The sequence below is a fragment of the Chiloscyllium plagiosum genome, chromosome 24 (genome assembly GCF_004010195.1).
Source record: "Chiloscyllium plagiosum isolate BGI_BamShark_2017 chromosome 24, ASM401019v2, whole genome shotgun sequence".
In the NCBI taxonomy this organism is placed as follows: domain Eukaryota; kingdom Metazoa; phylum Chordata; class Chondrichthyes; order Orectolobiformes; family Hemiscylliidae; genus Chiloscyllium; species Chiloscyllium plagiosum.
Window position 1 is genome coordinate 13,261,959 of NC_057733.1, and position 16,315 is coordinate 13,278,273.

The following is a 16,315-nucleotide window of genomic DNA, read 5'->3' on the forward strand; positions in this document are numbered from 1 at the left end:
TAGCACTTGCAAATATGTTGTAAGTTAAATACAATTTCTCATGTTGCAATGAAATGATGCCCTCAGACTCCAGCTGGCTTGATGTCAACTTGCTGTCCAAAAAGGAGCAAGCTGAAGTGAACATGCAGCAGGACAGGGAGTGTGCAAAAAATGTTTCTGTATGCCCACAAGTCACCTGGCCTTCTTGGTTACCTCAGCTTCATGGGCTAAGTTGCAGCAGCATCTTGCGGTTGCCTGCTGAGAGCACCCAAACCAGGAATGACATTCTTTGAGAGGGATGTGTTAGGGAGTCCAGGGCAAAAATCAGAAGCTTCCGGAACACAAGTTATGCGACTGTGCAGATACTGTGCTGGACAGGAGAGCAAAGGGAATTAAGGATATTCGTAAATGCAGTAGAGCGACAGAACCAAAACCTCTCTCCAATATCTTGATTTGAACTGAAAACAAAAGGTAGTTCCTGGCTTTCAGAAACACTCTTGGTGAAGGAGCTTATGTCAGTTAGCGATTTCACCCTCTGACCAATACCCAAATATGGAACATTTTGTGCCATTTTCGGATACCTTTCCAGCATAAGCCCACACACATTACCAAGTGAAAAGATTGCTCTTTAAAGGACCGTGGTAGTCAATTGTAATTTTTCCAGTTGGCGGAAATGATGTGTATGGGGTTCCCACGTATCGAATCCCTGCAGGAGAATCCAATGGAAACGATAGATTGACTGGATTATGTGTCTGTAAGAGGAGAACATCAGTTCCCTGGCTGAGGTGACGGCAAACGCGAAGGATCACTCTGTATGTACATTGTTCAGTGATGGGAACTTTGGTTTGTTACTTTAGATTTAGTATTCCCGTTAGAGATTGCAGGGTCCCTGCTGCTAGTTAATTTCTCATAGCAGTCACTCTGCGGCCAGCATATAACGCTGGCCACTCTGTCCCATTCACAAGGGGCGGTGTATGTTCGTGGGTCTAGCGTCCACAGTAAGTGAAAATTGCAGGTTTGAATTCATTCAGATGTGCGAATTATAATATTATTAGAATTTATATATCTCTTTATCCCGTCTAAATTGTTCAGAGCACTTCATTGGCAGTGGGCGATTGATCCACAGAATGTGTTAAGCCATCTATTCACATATTTTAAACGTTAGGTAGAACTGGACCGTGGTAATTTATTTATTTAGTGGGGCAATTGGTAGCTTACAAAACTGAAATACTGCAAGCAACGCAGTTCCTCCCATGAAAACTGTTTAGTTTAAATTTTCCTGTGTCATGCTCCTTGAAGCAGGAGCCAACTAGGTTAGTAACGATGAAAGGCCAGCGCACTGCTTCGCTGTGTGTGTATGTACGGAGACGGGAGTGCAGGGCAGCATCGTAATGGGGTTGTGAACTCTGTGAATGCAGTGGAAGCTCTGACTGGATTGTGACATACACATTCCCTCAGTAACAGATTCCCCCACCCTGTGGCGGTTGATTAATTTATCGTTGCCACGAGTACTGAGGTGCAGTGAAAAGTGTTGTTTTGTGTGCTCTACAGCAGCTTGCACCAGGCTGGCAGAACAGATTGCAGAACAGTGTTCCAGCCACAGAGAAAATGCAAGAGATCAGAATTAACATTTGAGAGGTCAGTTCAAAAGTCTGATAACAAACGGAAGAAGCTGTTCTTGAATCTGTTAGTACCTGTTTTCAAACTTGTATATCTTCTGTCTGATGGGAGAGCGTATAACTGGAAAGTATATCCATTGACTCCATCTATATTTCCTGCGCCCTCAGAAAAGCAACTGACATAATAAAAGACCCCTCCCATCCTGGTTATACTCCCTTCCACCCCCTTCCATCGGGCAGAAGATATAAAAGTTTCAATACATGTACTAACAGATTCAAGAACAGCTTCTTCTTTGCTGTATTCAGACTTTTGCATAGAGGAGGTGTTGTCGCCTATCCTTACTGATTGCGTTGGTCAGGAAATCGAGAAACCAGTTACAGAGTGGGGAGGTGAGACCTAGGTGTTAGAATTTAGACATGAGTTTGTTTGGAATTATGGTGTTGAAGGCAGAACTGAAGTAGGAGCCTGACATAGGTATTCTTATTATCCAGATGTTCCAGAGATGAGTGTAGGGCCAGGAAGATGTTCTCTTTGTTTCTGCATCCCCACAATAAAACTGCGAGTGGATTATAACATCTGCACTCCCTTTATAATGGATTCCTGCTGTCTGTCCCAGAGCCAAGAAACCATGACAAGATTGTAACATCTGCACTCCCTCTGTAATGGATTCCTGCTCTCTGTCCCTACCCCCAATGAAGCTCTGACAAGATTGTAACATCTGCACTCTCTCAGTAATAGGTTCTTGCTAAATAAAAGCAAATTACTGCAGATGCTGGAATCTGAAACCAAAATAGAAAATGCTGGAAAATCTCAGCAGGGTCTGGCAGCATCTGTAAGGAGAGAAAAGAGCTGACGTTTTGAGTCTAACTGACCCTTTGTCAAAGCTAAAAAAAAGGGAGAAAAAGGGGCAGGTGTTGCTCGGCTGAGAGAATGGCTCCAGAAGCAAAGGTAGCAATATAGACTTGATAATGACAGTGCATAGAGAGATTAGGAGCTGTGAATGACCAAGGCTGAAGCCAGTGCTATATGACAAAATATGTGGCAGATGGGGGGGATGGTGAAGCAGAGGCAAAACGGGAGAAGGGTAGCAAAGGGGGAAGAGGAGAGGAAAAAGGTGGTGAGAGAGTGGGGAGCGAGAAAAAGAGAGACAATCAAGAAATAAGAGGTACAGCACAGTGAAAAAAAAATTACGGAGCAGAATGAAAACAGAGGGGTCAAGATGGGATAATCATCTGAAGTTGTTGAATTCAATGTTGAGACCGGCAGGCTGTAACGTGCCTAGTGGGAAAATGAGATGCTGTTCCTCCAGTTTGCGTTGAGCTTCACTGGAACATTGCAGCAGGCCAAGGACAGACATGTGGGCATGGGAGCAGAATTGTGTGTTGAAGTGGCAAGCCACAGGAAGGTCCGGGACCTGATTGCGTACAGGCGGAAGGTGCTCAGCAAAGCGATCACCCAGTCGGTGTTTTGTCCCTCTGATATAAAGGAGACCACATTGGGAGCAATAAATGCAATAGACCAAATTGAAAGATGTAGAAGTGAAACGCTGCTTAATTTGAAATGAGTGTTTGGGGCCTTGGATGGTGAGCATGGAAGAGGTAAAGGGGCAGGTGTTGCATGTTCTGCGATTGCATGGGAAGGTGCCGTGTGTGATGGGAGAGGTGTTAGGTGTGATGGGAAGGTGCCGTGTGTGATGGGAGAGGTGTTAGGTGTGATGGGAAGGTGCCGTGTGTGATGGGAAAGGTGTTACGTGTGATGGGAAGGTGCATAGCTAGGACCCATGCGGGTACCCGTTGCTACACCTTTGATTTGGAGAAAATGGGATGAGTTGAAGGAGAAGTTGTTGAGAGAGAGAACAAGTTCAGCCAGGCGGAGGAGAGTGGTGGTGGATGGAGATTGTTCGGGCCTCTTTTCGAGAAAGAAGCGAAGAGCTTTCAAGCCATCTTGGTGTGGGATGGAGGTGTAAAGAGATTGCACATCCATGGTGAATAGGGGTGGTTAGGGCCTGTGAATTGAAAGCTGTCAATGTGTCGCGGGGCACCAGAGAAATCCTGGATGTAGATGGGGAGGGAGTGAACCAGAGGAGTAAGGATGGGATCAAGGTAGGAGGAAATAAGTTCAGTGGGGCAGGAGCATGCTGACACAATGGGCCTGCTGGGATAGTCCTTCTTGTGGATTTTGGGGAGTAGGTAGAAACGGGCTGTCCAGGGTTGGGAGACTATGAGGTTGGAAGCTGTAGGGGGGGAGGCATCCGGAGGAAATGAGGTCAGTCACGGTGTTGGAGACAATGGCTTGATGCTCAGTGGTGTGGTCATGCTCCAGGGGGAGGTAGGAGGAGGAATCTGAGAGTTGGCGCTCAGCCTCTGCGAGGTAGAGGTCAGTACGTCAGACAACAACAGCACCCCCTTTGTCAGCAGGTTTGATGACAAGGTTGGGGTTGGACCTAAGGGAGCAAAGAGCAGAAAGTTCGGATGGAGAGAGGTTGGAATGGGTAAGAGGGGCAGAGAAATTAAGGCGGCCAATGTCCTGTCGACAATTGTCAATGAAAAGTTCGAGGGAAGGAAATTGTCCTGGCGGGGATATCCAATTAGAGGTGGAATGTTGGAGGGATGTGAAAGGATCTGTGGAGCGGGGGGAGAACTCTTGCCCAAAGAAGTGAGCACGAAGGCGAAGGTGACGGCAGAAAAGCTCAGCATCATGTCGAACCCGGAATTCATTGAGGTGGGGACGTAAGGGTACAAAGCTGAGTCCTTTGCTGAGAACAGCATGCTCAGCCTCAGAGAGGGGAAGGTCAGAGGGTATGGTGAACACACGGCAAGGGCTGGGGCTGGAAGAGATGGGGTTCGAGGGATTGGGACTGTTGGAAGGTGGACGGTGGGCAGGGGTGTGGATGAGAAGTTGAAGCTTGCGTTCCTTAACACCTGCAAGAAACAGGAAAAGTTTGGAGTTAAGGCGTCGAATGAAAAGACCGAGGGCTGGAAATTGTGGAGCAGGGGGAGGACTCTTGCCCAAAGAACTGAGCATGAAGGCGAAGGCGACGGAAGAAGAGCTCAGAGTCATGTTGAAATACTGCAAATGCTCAAAATCTGAATAAAAAAACAAAGTGCTGGAGAAGCTTAAGGAGGTTTTGTAGCATCTGTAGAGAGAGAAACTAAGTTGATATTTCAAGTATGATATAACTATTCTTCAGAAATACATTTTATTTTTTGAACTTGCCGCTGTTAAATTCCAAAAGGCAGAGTTTGCTACCCAAACAAAAATTATAGCAAATGGTTTTGATTTAATTTGGTATACAACACAAGAGTAGAGATTCAGCATGCCATCCAGGGCATTGAGAATTAGCTACCTGTTATCTTAAAGGCCTGAATTTCAATCCCAATGTTTCACCAAGTCCACAGTTAGAGAATTAATACAAATGTCCGATGACAAGACAGAAATCTGACCTTGTGAGCTGCCTGGGTGAAGTTCCATATTCTCGTTAACCTTTATGTGAAAAGCACTCTCCACATTTCCTCCCCTGCCCCCATTCTCCTGTTGATAATCTTGAATCTGTGTCTCTTGTTTACCATTTTGTTATCCTCTGAAAAATGCATTTCATTACTGATAATCTCAAAAAAAAGTCTTCCAATTTTTCATTTCTTTTTAATTGCTGTAAGTTTTTATGTGTTGATTATTTGTTGTGCCTGTGCCTCTTGAATTGTGTACCCAGGTTTATATGTAGTATTCTAACAAGTATCAGATCAACCGGTCTTCTAGAAATTTATTTTATATTCAGTATCTTTAATACACAAAATCCAAATTCCTATTGACCTTTTGTGTAGTCTTTTCTACATGATGTCCAACTTTTAAAATCCCAGCTTCTTGCAATTTTATTTTACCAACTCTGTTTATACTATGCTTTCATTGTTTTCTTATCCAAAATAGACCATTTTGTTTTGCGCATCGAACTGTATCTGTCCATTTTCCACGTCTTAAGATCAGAAACATTTAGCATTGTGTAATGTAAGAGCTGTGCATTTTGTTATACTGCCATCTCTGCTACTGTCCCTGTTGGCAAAATGTACATAAAATTGGCAACATAGCTACTTACAATTCTTTTTTGGTTTTATTTACACTTCTCCAACAGAGAGGGCAGTTGCGAAGGCAGTATAACAAAATGTTCAGCTCTTACAATATACAACATGCGCAATTTACAGTAGCACCTAGACTTACGAACTTAATTCGTTCCGGGACTCGGTTCGCGAACCGAAAAGTTTGCAAACTGAATCAATTTTTCCCATTGTTCAGATAGCGTAAGAACGCTTGGACGTAGCAACGAACGCTGTTCACAGCGTACATGCCAAAGACGAACTGAATGAGATCACGCGGGGCCCGAGAGCTTTTGCGTTCAACAAGCGCATAGCAAAGCAGAACAATGAAACCACATGGTTGCACACGGCCTTTTTACGTTCGTACCTTCGTTCGTACCTTGAATTTCGGACATACATTGAAGCAAAATTTTACGTACAATCCTGTTCGTAAACCAATTTGTTCATGAACGGGTGGTTTGTATGTCGAGGCGCTACTGTACTTCTGATTGTCAAGCCATCCAATTTGATAGCTTGAACCAGCCTCAATCTTATATGCCTTGTACTTATCGATTGTTGAGAAGATTTGTAGCTCAAGTTGATGGTAAGTATGTAAGTTAGCTCACTGACCTTGAAGGTTTATTTTTGAACGTTTTGTCACCATACTAGATAACATCATCAGTGAGAGTCTCTGGTATACCACCAGCTCTTCACCAGCGATTCTCACTGATGATGTTACATAGTATGGTGATGAAACGTCTAAAATCAAACCTTACAGCTCAGTGAGCTAACTTACATACTTTTGTACTTATCTTTAACATAAATGTAAAAGGAAATGGTATGGCATAATTACTTGTGCAATGACAGAATCTACACCCTTCAAATCCTAGAGATATCGATTTATCTTGATCTTTGCTTTCTATTCTTCATGCTACTCATCATTTAATATATGACCACCTTCTCATTAATGCTTTGTGTCTTATAAGTGATCTATTCAACAGTCATAGGGCATAGACGTGAGAAAACCTCTTGGGAATGAATGAATTTTGTCACCTTCAGCAGCAGAAATGCAGAGGGAAGTGATTTGAGGTTGTGCTTCTGTGATCCAAGTATACAATTATCAATAGATCTTTATCAATATAACATTGTCTGGTGAAATGAGCAATAAAGAAACTTAATGATGCAATGAACTTTATTAGAGCTGGGCTATTTTTAAACCTATTTTTATTTTTTTCAGATAGTGGCAAGGTATGTGGACTTTAAGCTCATGAAAGAATGGCAACTGACGCAGATGAGCCAAAAAAACTGAATTTTACTTTCGGTGTCATAGCAGACATTCAATACGCCAATACAGACAATGGTTATAATGGCACACGCACAATGAGACGTTATTACAGGAACAGCCTCCATTTACTGTGCAGTGCTGTCAGGGGATGGAATGAAGAAGTGAACACTCCCAGCTTTATTCTGCAGCTTGGAGACATCATTGATGGATGCAATTTGCAGCTAAAGTCCTCAGATCATGCACTTCAAGTGGTCTTAGATGAATTTTCAAAGTGTTCATCTCCTGTGCACCATATCTTGGGTAACCATGAATTGTATAATTTTGATAGGGAACTATTACTTAAATCAGCTCTCAATAGCACGTGCCTGGGAAACAAAGATAACAGCATTGAGACCTGGTCCAAACCTAATGACTCAGAGGCATTTTATGGCTACCATTTTAGTCCTTTCCCTAAGTTTCGATTCATAATCACCGACTCATACGACCTTAGCATTTTGGGGAGGAAATATTCCAGCAAGAAACATCGTGATTCGATGGAAATATTGACGTCATACAACAAAAATGAAGATTTTAATAGCTCAAAAGGTAATTTAAGGTTACATCTATATGCACTGTTATCGGGTGACCATAAAGTTTTATTCAATTAACTGATAGAGTCTAGAGATGTACAGCACGGAAACAGACCCTTTGGTCCAACCTGTCCATGCCAACCAGATACCCAACCCAATCCAGTCCCATCTGCCAGCACCCAGTCCATATCCCTCCAAACCCTTTCTATTCATATACCCATCCAGATGCCTTTTAAATGCTGTAATTGTACCGGCCTACACCACTTCCTCTGGCAGCTCATTCCATAGACGTACCACCCTCTGCGTGAAAAAGTTGCCCTTTTGGTCTCTTTTACCCAAGTTTTATATTACACAGATGATGACAAGGGATGTGAAATTTAAAATGCTGAGAGAGACAACTGAAATAGATGAGGGTAAAACACATTGAATGTTACTTGCTGATTTGAGTTGGGGCAGGATGTATTGTCAATTAAACCAAGCTTGTTTCACCTTCATCCTTATTGATTTCAATTCATGGGCAATGTACTTAATCTATTTATCTTGCTTATATGTAGACTTTATACTTCTTTATATTTGGAGGCAGTGAGGTTTGCAGATGCTAGAGATCAGAGTTGAGACTATGTTGCTGGAAAAGCACAGCACGTCAGGCAGCATCCAAGGAGCAGGAGATTCGACGTTTTGGGCTGGAAACGTCGATTTTCCTGCTTCTTGGATGCTGCCTGACCTGCTGTGCTTTTCCAGCAACACACTCTCAACTTATTTATATTTATCTGCCCATGTCCTACCTTAGTTCATGTATCGGACACAATTTTATTGCAAACTTCAAGGGTCCTAACATCGGGCCTAATTAAAGGTATCAGACTGTTGCATGGATAGTCCCAGAGGAAGCTGCCTAACCAGTCTGTTCTGAACTCACTGAACTAATAAAGGCAGAGTGGGATGTATGTGGATCTCAGTTTGGCCCATCAGAATGCTGGCATGCCTAAAGCCTCTGTTAGAAAAGGTGGATCCTACTGACACAGGTCTGAGAGCGTGGAGGAGCCCTCAGAGGGATCAATATAATTTAAAGCAGTGTATCTCCTTCCAACTCACTTGAACAGGACACCGGTGTCACTGGCATCGTCATTGTGCACCCTCATTATACTGGACCTGGGCATAGTGCTCACTTGTTACTACTTCTCCCTTACTGTTCTGCTGGTCACTCCCCTGTTGCTGCCTCTCCCTTCCTGTTCTGATGGTCACTCCCTTGTTCCTGCCTCTCCCTTACTGTTCTGCTGGTCTCTCCTATGTTGCTGCCTCTCCCTTCCTGTTCTGCTGGTCACAGCCCTTGTTGTTGCCTTGTTTGCTATTGTCCTCACCACTGCCTACCATCCTCCAATGCTCACCATTTTCCTCATCCATCATCAGTGGCCACCTTTAACCCCCTCCGCCCCTCCTCAGCTTCCCTCTCCTCACTATCCCACTGGCCGCATCCTTCACTGCCCAGCTCAAGGACCAAGACAGTGAGTGAGGGCCCAAAGGGCTTTTGCTGATCACTCCCTCAGTCTTTGTGTTTGCCTTTTTACCCAGAAGTGCTATCACACGCAAGTCAGCGACTTTCCCACCACCAAATAGCCATGATGTTTTTTGTTAAATCACTCCTCTCGTTCAACAGTTCTCTAACTCATTTCAGGGGCACCAGGCTGCTATGCGAAATAAGCCTTAAGTATGGAGTCACGGTGGCACAGTGGTTAGCACTGCTGCCTCACAGCGCCAGAGACCCGGGATCAATTCCCGCCTCAGGCGACTGACTGTGTGAAGTTTGCACATTCTCCCCGTGTCTGCGTGGGTTTCCTCCGGGTGCTCTGGTTTCCTCCCACAGTCCAAAGATGTGCAGGTCAGGTGAATTGGACATGCTAAATTGCCCGTAGTGTTAGGTGAAGGGGAAAAAGTAGGGGTATGGGTATGTTACGCTTCGGTGGGTCGGTGTGGACTTGTTGGGCCAAAGGGCCTGTTTCCACACTGTAAGTAATCTAATCTGTAAGTAATCTAATCTAAACAGGTCCTGCAACTTTCCTGGCAGTGATACTGCAGTTGCACGGCTGGTGACGGTGTCTCCCACAGTTGCATTGCAACAAATACCATTTGTTTAAATTAGTTGCCTGTCTTAGCTCAGTGTGCAGCCGAGCTGCACCTGGTCCTACTGTTGGTAGACTTTCTAAGTAGTGAGACGGCATGGAGCATCATCTTCAATTAGCTCCTGGCTATTTTTTTTGTCTCAGGCACTTCCCTCGCAGCAGTTGTGATTGATTTAATACAATCTGAAAATTAATCACTTCACACTGAATTTCTGAATCCAGTTAATTTGAATTGCTTTTGGTCCCAACAGTATCCCCATTCAATATTTCACACTGCTACGATCCCTCCAGTTCTGATATAAGTGCTTTAGTGCCCAATACCTTTGCTGCATGCACCTCAGCCAGTTTCATCGTTATTCCTATGATTTTCCAATCTCCTTGTTTAGCTTTTAGTTTAATTCATTGATTATTCCCCTGTGTGATTTGAAATTCAAGCATAGCACATAATATGTCTTCATTATGTGGATTGTTAATTTTTCAGGAATATCATGGAGGTTGGTCAGGTAGTATTTTCTTTTAAATCAATGCAGACTGTTGTTAATTAAGTTATTGGTACAGGGCAGTGTACCCAATAATCTAGCCACGTGGAGCCAGTTGCTTTTAGTAAATCAGAAATGAATAACAGCACCATTTTGGACACACAGTGCAAGTGTACATTAACCTTTTTGTGCCTTTTTATGCAAATGAAATTTTGTCAATTCATTATAAGGGGATTCAAGTAATAGTAAAGAAGTATTGCAATAACAACTGTACAGGGAATTTTTGACACCATTCTAGAATACTCTTTAATTTTGCTTTCCATATTTAAGAAAGCCTGCATTGGAGACAGTACAGTGAAAATTCACTAGATTGGGTAATCTTCTCATCCCAGGGACCAATGACAAGAGGCTGAGTAAATTGTGTCTGTATTCACTGAAGTTTGGAAGAATGTCATGATAACACTGAAACATTTCAAGACTATGAAAAGACTTGATAAGGTAGATACTGAGTTGCTGTTTCTCCTGGCTAGGCATTTAGGGTAAGAGGGCACAACTTCAGGATAAGAGGCTGAGATAAAGAAAAATATATCTCCATTTAAAAGGTTGTGGATCTCAGGAATTCTGTATCCAGAGGGCTACGGATGTATATAATCATTAAATTAATTTAAATTTGGAATAGGTAAATTTACTCTTGCTTCTACTTATGTTTGTTGGTGTGGTGATAATGCAAAAGACAGTACATGGTTATCACATTGGAGGCTATATTTCAGCTCTTCTGTCTTTGCTCCACTGAGAATGAGTACAGAAGGATGGAATTTTATTTTCAAAACCTCAAACCATGACGTTGAAAGTATGGAATAACGACAAACTCCTGCAAAATCTCCATGAAATAGCAATGGCTATTGTAGCTTTATTGTCTGTCTCTAACTGGCCTTGAACTGAGTAGCTTGCTAAGTTGTTTCAGAAGGCAGTTGACAGTCAATCACGTAGAATCATAGCGTTGTACAGCTTAGAAACAGACTCTTTGGTCCAACTCACCCATGCTGACCAGATAACCCAAATTAATTTAGTCCAATTACCTTCTAGACTCTTCCCATTCATTTGTACCAGTATCCATCACTTACTCTGGCAGCTCATTCCATACATGCAATACTCTCTGCATCAAAATGTTGCCCCTTAGGTCCCTTTTATCTCTTTCTCCCATCACTTTAAACCTATGGCCTCTAGTTCTGCACTCCCCTATTCTGGGAAAAAGACTTTGGCTTTTTACTCTATCCATGTCCTCGTGATTTTATAAACCTCTATAAGGTTACCCCTCAGCCTCCAATGATCTGGGGAAAACAGCCCCAAACCTATTCGGCCTCTCCTTATAGCTCAAACCCTCCAACCCTGGCAACATCCTTGTAAATCTTTTGTGCACCTAACAGGAAGACCAGAATTGAATGCAATGGTCTAACCAGTGTCTTGAACAGTCGCAACACTCAATGCACTGACCAATAAACACAAATGTATCAAACGCCTTCTTTACTACCCTGTCTACCTGTGACTCCACCTTCAAGCGACTATGAACCTGCACCCCAAGGTCTCTTTTTTTGGCAACACTCCCCAGGACCTACCATTAAGTGTATAAGTCCTGCCCTGATTTGCCTTTACAAAAGGCAATACCTCACATTTTTCTAAATTAAACTCCATCTGCCACTCCTCGGCCTATTGGCTTATCTGATCAAGGTCCTTATGTACTCTAGGATAACCTTCACTGTCCACTACACCACCAATTTCAGTGTCATCTGCAAACTTACTAACCATTCCTCCTACACACCCATTCAAATCATTTATGTAAATGACAGCTGTGGGTCTGGAGTCACATGTAAGCCAGACCAGGTGAGGTTGGCAGATTTCCTTCCCTGAAGGACATTAGTGAATCAGATACATGTTTCCAACAGTCAGCAATAGCTTCATGTTTATCTTTAGATTCTTAATTCCAAATGTTTTTTAAAAATTGAACTCAATTCCATCATCTGCCTGGGTCTTTGAACCTGGATCCTCAGAACATTTGCTGAGTTTCTGGGTGAATAGTACAGCAAAAATATCATTAAGCCATTGCCTCCACAAATTAATTTGAATTAGGGAATTAGTTTGTGTGGGGAAGAACCAAATACTAAAAAAGAGTACGTCTCCCAGTGGCGTTTCAAAAATGTGATGAGTTTTCATATGTTCAAAATCATTACAAATTTAAAACTGAAAAGTTCTAAAATATTTCATCAACAGGGCTCCATGGGCTGGAAAAACGTTTTGTGGCGTTTAATGGAGGTTTCAGTAAGGAACAGCTGGATTGGCTGAACAAAATATTAACTTTCTCAGATCGTAACCAGGAGAAGGTTACAATTGCTGGTAGGTGCTGGTTATATAAAATCACAACGTATTCAATTCAGAGTATATAGCTACACAATGGTATCAATGGGATAAAATTATAGACTTAGCAAGATTTTGTCAGTAAACATTAAACACATTCTTTAGAAATGAGGTTCTAATCTTATTACAAACAACAAAAAGAAAAAAATTCTCCTATTTCTTTAGAGCTTTGTGATTTCTTTAACAATGGAAATCATCATAAATTTGCTAACTTTAATTTTCCTCTCAATGCAACTTGCTCTTTAACATTTTAACAAATGATGTATGATATGCAATACTGCACCTAAAACTCAAATTTTCTTTTCCATCACTGGTTTTAATTTTCTGGTGTTAACAAATAGAACTCAAGCAATATTGTTCATTATTCTGGCCTGCACTGTGATCCTTAAAAGAGGAAGGCTTAAAACTGCGAGATCACCTAAAATCCCAAAATTTGTTTTTCTGTAATTTATTCATGGTGTATGGGCATTGCTGGCAAGATAAACATTTATTGCCCATCCTGTTTACCCTTGAAAAGGTTGTAGTGAGTTGATTTCTTGAACTGCTGCAGTTGATTTAGTGTGGGTTGACCACCAGTGTTGTTAGAGAGTGAGTTACCTCCTGGTGACACTGAAGGAATGACGGTATATTTCCAAGTTCTGGATGATAAACGGTTTGGAGTCCAACTTGCAGGCAGTGGGGTTCCCAGGGATCTACTGTCTTGTCTTCTCGGATGGTATGGTCGTGAGTTTGGAAGGTGCTAAGGAGAGTCAGTAATATCTTAAGTGCATTTTGTAGATGGAGGAACCTTAGTGGTGGTGGTATTCCCGTGCACTTGCTGCCCTAATCTTTCTAGTTGGTAGAAGTCACAAGTTCAGCTTTTTGACTTAAGCTGTAACCTTCAACCTACCTAGAAACCCCAGTTTCCACCTCTTTGAACAAGGACCGCAGTCTTATTATTTGTTTCTAAGATGGGAGAACAAAATCAAAACAATTCCCGGCTCCACAGGCATAACTCATGAGAAAGTGGCTGGGAATGTGAGGTTTTCATTTCAGCGAGGTAGGAGTTCCTTGGGAGTTAAGGCTTGGTGAACCTGGAAGGTGAGCAGAGGGTGCTGTGTGCAGAAGTGTGCTGAATGGGAGGCGTATCTCCATACATGGGCACTGTTACCTAGCCATGCACCAGAATCACATAGGGGTGGAGATAGCTGCTGATTCATATAGATATGAAATGTGACCCACCTTCATTCCTACAGCCACAGAAATGATGTCCGTCAGAATTGGTAACTAGCTTCTTGTAGCGTTGTACATTCTAATCAAATTTTGCTCTTTGTGAATTGTTGTGAAACATCAATTAAAATTTCTATTTCTATTGTCACTATTTGTCAAGGTAACCATAACCTATAAAGTAAAAGCCAAAGAATTGCAGATGCTGGAAATCTGAAACAAAAACAGAAATTTGAGTTATGAAGAAGGGTCACTGGACTGGAATATTAATCATAGAATCCCTACAGTGCAGAAGCAGGACATTGGGCCCATCAAGTCTACACTAACTCTCCAAACAGCATCCCATCTGGATCAATTCCCCCACCCTATCCCTGTAACCAATCATTTCCTATGGCTAACCCACTGAGCCTGCACATTCCTGGATACTATGGGCAATTTAGCAGGGCCATTCAACCTAACCAGCACATCTTTGGCCCCGTGGGAAGAAACTGGAGTACCTGGTGGAAACACACACAGACACAGGGAGAATGTGCAAACTCCACACAGATAGTTGCCTGAGGCTGGAATTAAACATGGGCCCCTGGCACTGTGAGGCAGCAGTGCTAACCACTGAGCCACTGTGCTGCCCTAACTCTGCTTTCTGACCATGGTTGATGTCAGTCCTGCTGAATTTTTCCAGCAATTTCTGTTTTTGTAACAATAGGCTATCTTTGACTATGGCTGTAATACAGCAATAGCCTCTTTTGCCATTCACCTGTGTTAAACAATAAAGTGAGACTGTACACCCTGATATGCCTCCAAATTCCCCACACCTGCCTTTGTCCCTTAATATATTTAAATACGAAAAATGTCTCAATCACAGATTTAAAATTTAGAATCAATTTAATATTAGCTGCTGTTTGCAGAACAGAGTTCTACTGAGTGTATTCCTACCTCACTCCTACAGGGTCTTGCTTTGACTTCAGACCATATCCCTTTGTCCTAGATTGTCCAATAAGAAAGCTCCTGTTTCTCTACCTGCTTCTTTTCATAGCTTGAGAATGTTAAGCAAAACACCCCTCAACTTTCTAATGTCTAGACAGAACAACCCTAGTTTGTATAACCTCTTCTCCAAAATTAACCCTTGCAGGCTAGTTATCATTCTTATAAATCCATGCTGTATTCCCTCCAATGTCAATATACTTCAGCTCATTAAGGATATTCTCATGATGCTCCAGGTACGGTCTTATCAGTATAGCTAAGATGGATCTTTCAGAATGAATAGATTAGATTCCCTACAGTGTGGAAACAGGCCCTTCGCCCCAACAAGTCCATATCAACCCTCTGAAGAGTGACGCACTTTCCCCTCTGACTAATGCACCTAACACCATGGGTAATTTAACATGGCCTGCACATCTTTGGACTGTGGGAGGAAACCCACGCAGACACAGACAGAATGTGCAAACTCCACACAGACAGTCACCTGAGGCTGGGATCGAATCTGGGACCCTGATGCTGTGAGGCAGCAGTGCTAACCACTGAGCCACTATGCCACCCCCTTTATTTCAGTTCACTGGAGATAAAGGCCAGCAGAAGTCCATTAGTGTTTTTTTTGTAAGTGATTGTCAAATACGGCCCCATTTACTTTATATCAAATCCTTAGAAACAGTTAGATACCCTTAGAAATAAGTTACAGATTATAGGGCTCAGCTGTCAAACAGTGAAGTTCCCAAATGGCACAAACATTTCCTGAAGTTATTCCCTGATCAAATCAGCAATATGATTTATGTCAGCTTTCATGTGTGATATCTGAAGACCCTGCTGTCTGATCCGGTATTGTCAGGTCAACTGGATTTGACTGCTGTCAATTTCGTACTTCAGAGCAGACAAATAAAACTGTTGTATTTTTATTGCAGCTCATGTTCCAATCCATCCACAGTCTACAAATTCACATGGGATTGCATGGAACTACGATGAGATCCTGTCGGTGTTGCATGCACACACGAGTGTTGTGTGTTTTCTGGCTGGACATGATCACAATGGAGCTTATTGCTTGGATTGCCATGGAATTCACCATCTTACACTCGAAGGTGTGATTGAAACACCACCAGAGAGCCATGCATTTGGAACTATCTATGTATATGATGACAGAATGATTGTCAAGGGAAGAGGCAGGATTCAGGACAGGATTCTTCACTACAAGAAAATCTGAATCAAATAATCTTTAGCTCATCATAGAAATGTTAATGTTCTGTACCATGTGAATACATTGAAAAAACAAGTGGGATCAAAATTAGATCATCACCTGTTAAATATAGTAGCACCTACAGATTAAAATCTCAGATCCGAAAAGAGTGACGCATTCTGTTGTGTGTCAAGTGTGTGTGTCTTTAATTCAAGATTGTGCTAACAGTTGACAAATTAGCTTTCTGCCTCATATAATCAAATCTTGTCCCAGGTTTCTTGCTCACTTTCTGATTTGAAAAGTTTTGCTTTCAAGTCTTACTCAACATTTCAGCACATAATCTTCGAACAGTATCAGTGCTGCATTATGAGAGGTAATACCTGATAAACTAAGGCAATTTTTTTGAAAAGCTGGAGA

At 42.3% G+C, this 16,315-nt stretch overlaps 1 protein-coding gene across 4 annotated transcripts; it reads left to right on the forward strand.

Annotated features, from left to right (window-relative positions):
• The first annotated feature begins 606 nt into the window (after window positions 1-606).
• Window positions 607-16,091, forward strand: LOC122562029 (manganese-dependent ADP-ribose/CDP-alcohol diphosphatase-like). 4 transcript variants are annotated; one of them, XM_043714452.1, is made up of 4 exons: window positions 607-791; window positions 6,904-7,536; window positions 12,385-12,507; window positions 15,630-16,091. In XM_043714452.1, exons 2-4 carry the CDS (start codon window positions 6,942-6,944, stop codon window positions 15,923-15,925), a joined length of 1,014 nt encoding a protein of 337 aa, XP_043570387.1. In that variant the 5' UTR covers window positions 607-791; window positions 6,904-6,941; the 3' UTR covers window positions 15,926-16,091. The 4 variants fall into 4 exon arrangements, with proteins under 4 accessions (XP_043570387.1, XP_043570388.1, XP_043570389.1 ...); XM_043714453.1 differs by lacking the exon at window positions 607-791 and adding an exon at window positions 895-977; XM_043714454.1 differs by lacking the exon at window positions 607-791 and adding an exon at window positions 6,029-6,046.
• The last annotated feature ends 224 nt before the right edge of the window (window positions 16,092-16,315 follow it).

Bases quoted from the DNA above. Each gene is read 5' to 3' on its own strand.
- LOC122562029 (XM_043714452.1), top strand. From the start codon at position 6,942: ATGGCAACTGACGCAGATGAGCCAAAAAAACTGAATTTTACTTTCGGT. The intron at 7,537-12,384 runs GTAATTTAAGGT...TTTCATCAACAG, and splicing joins AGATTTTAATAGCTCAAAAG to GGCTCCATGGGCTGGAAAAA. The intron at 12,508-15,629 runs GTAGGTGCTGGT...TTTTTATTGCAG, and splicing joins GGAGAAGGTTACAATTGCTG to CTCATGTTCCAATCCATCCA.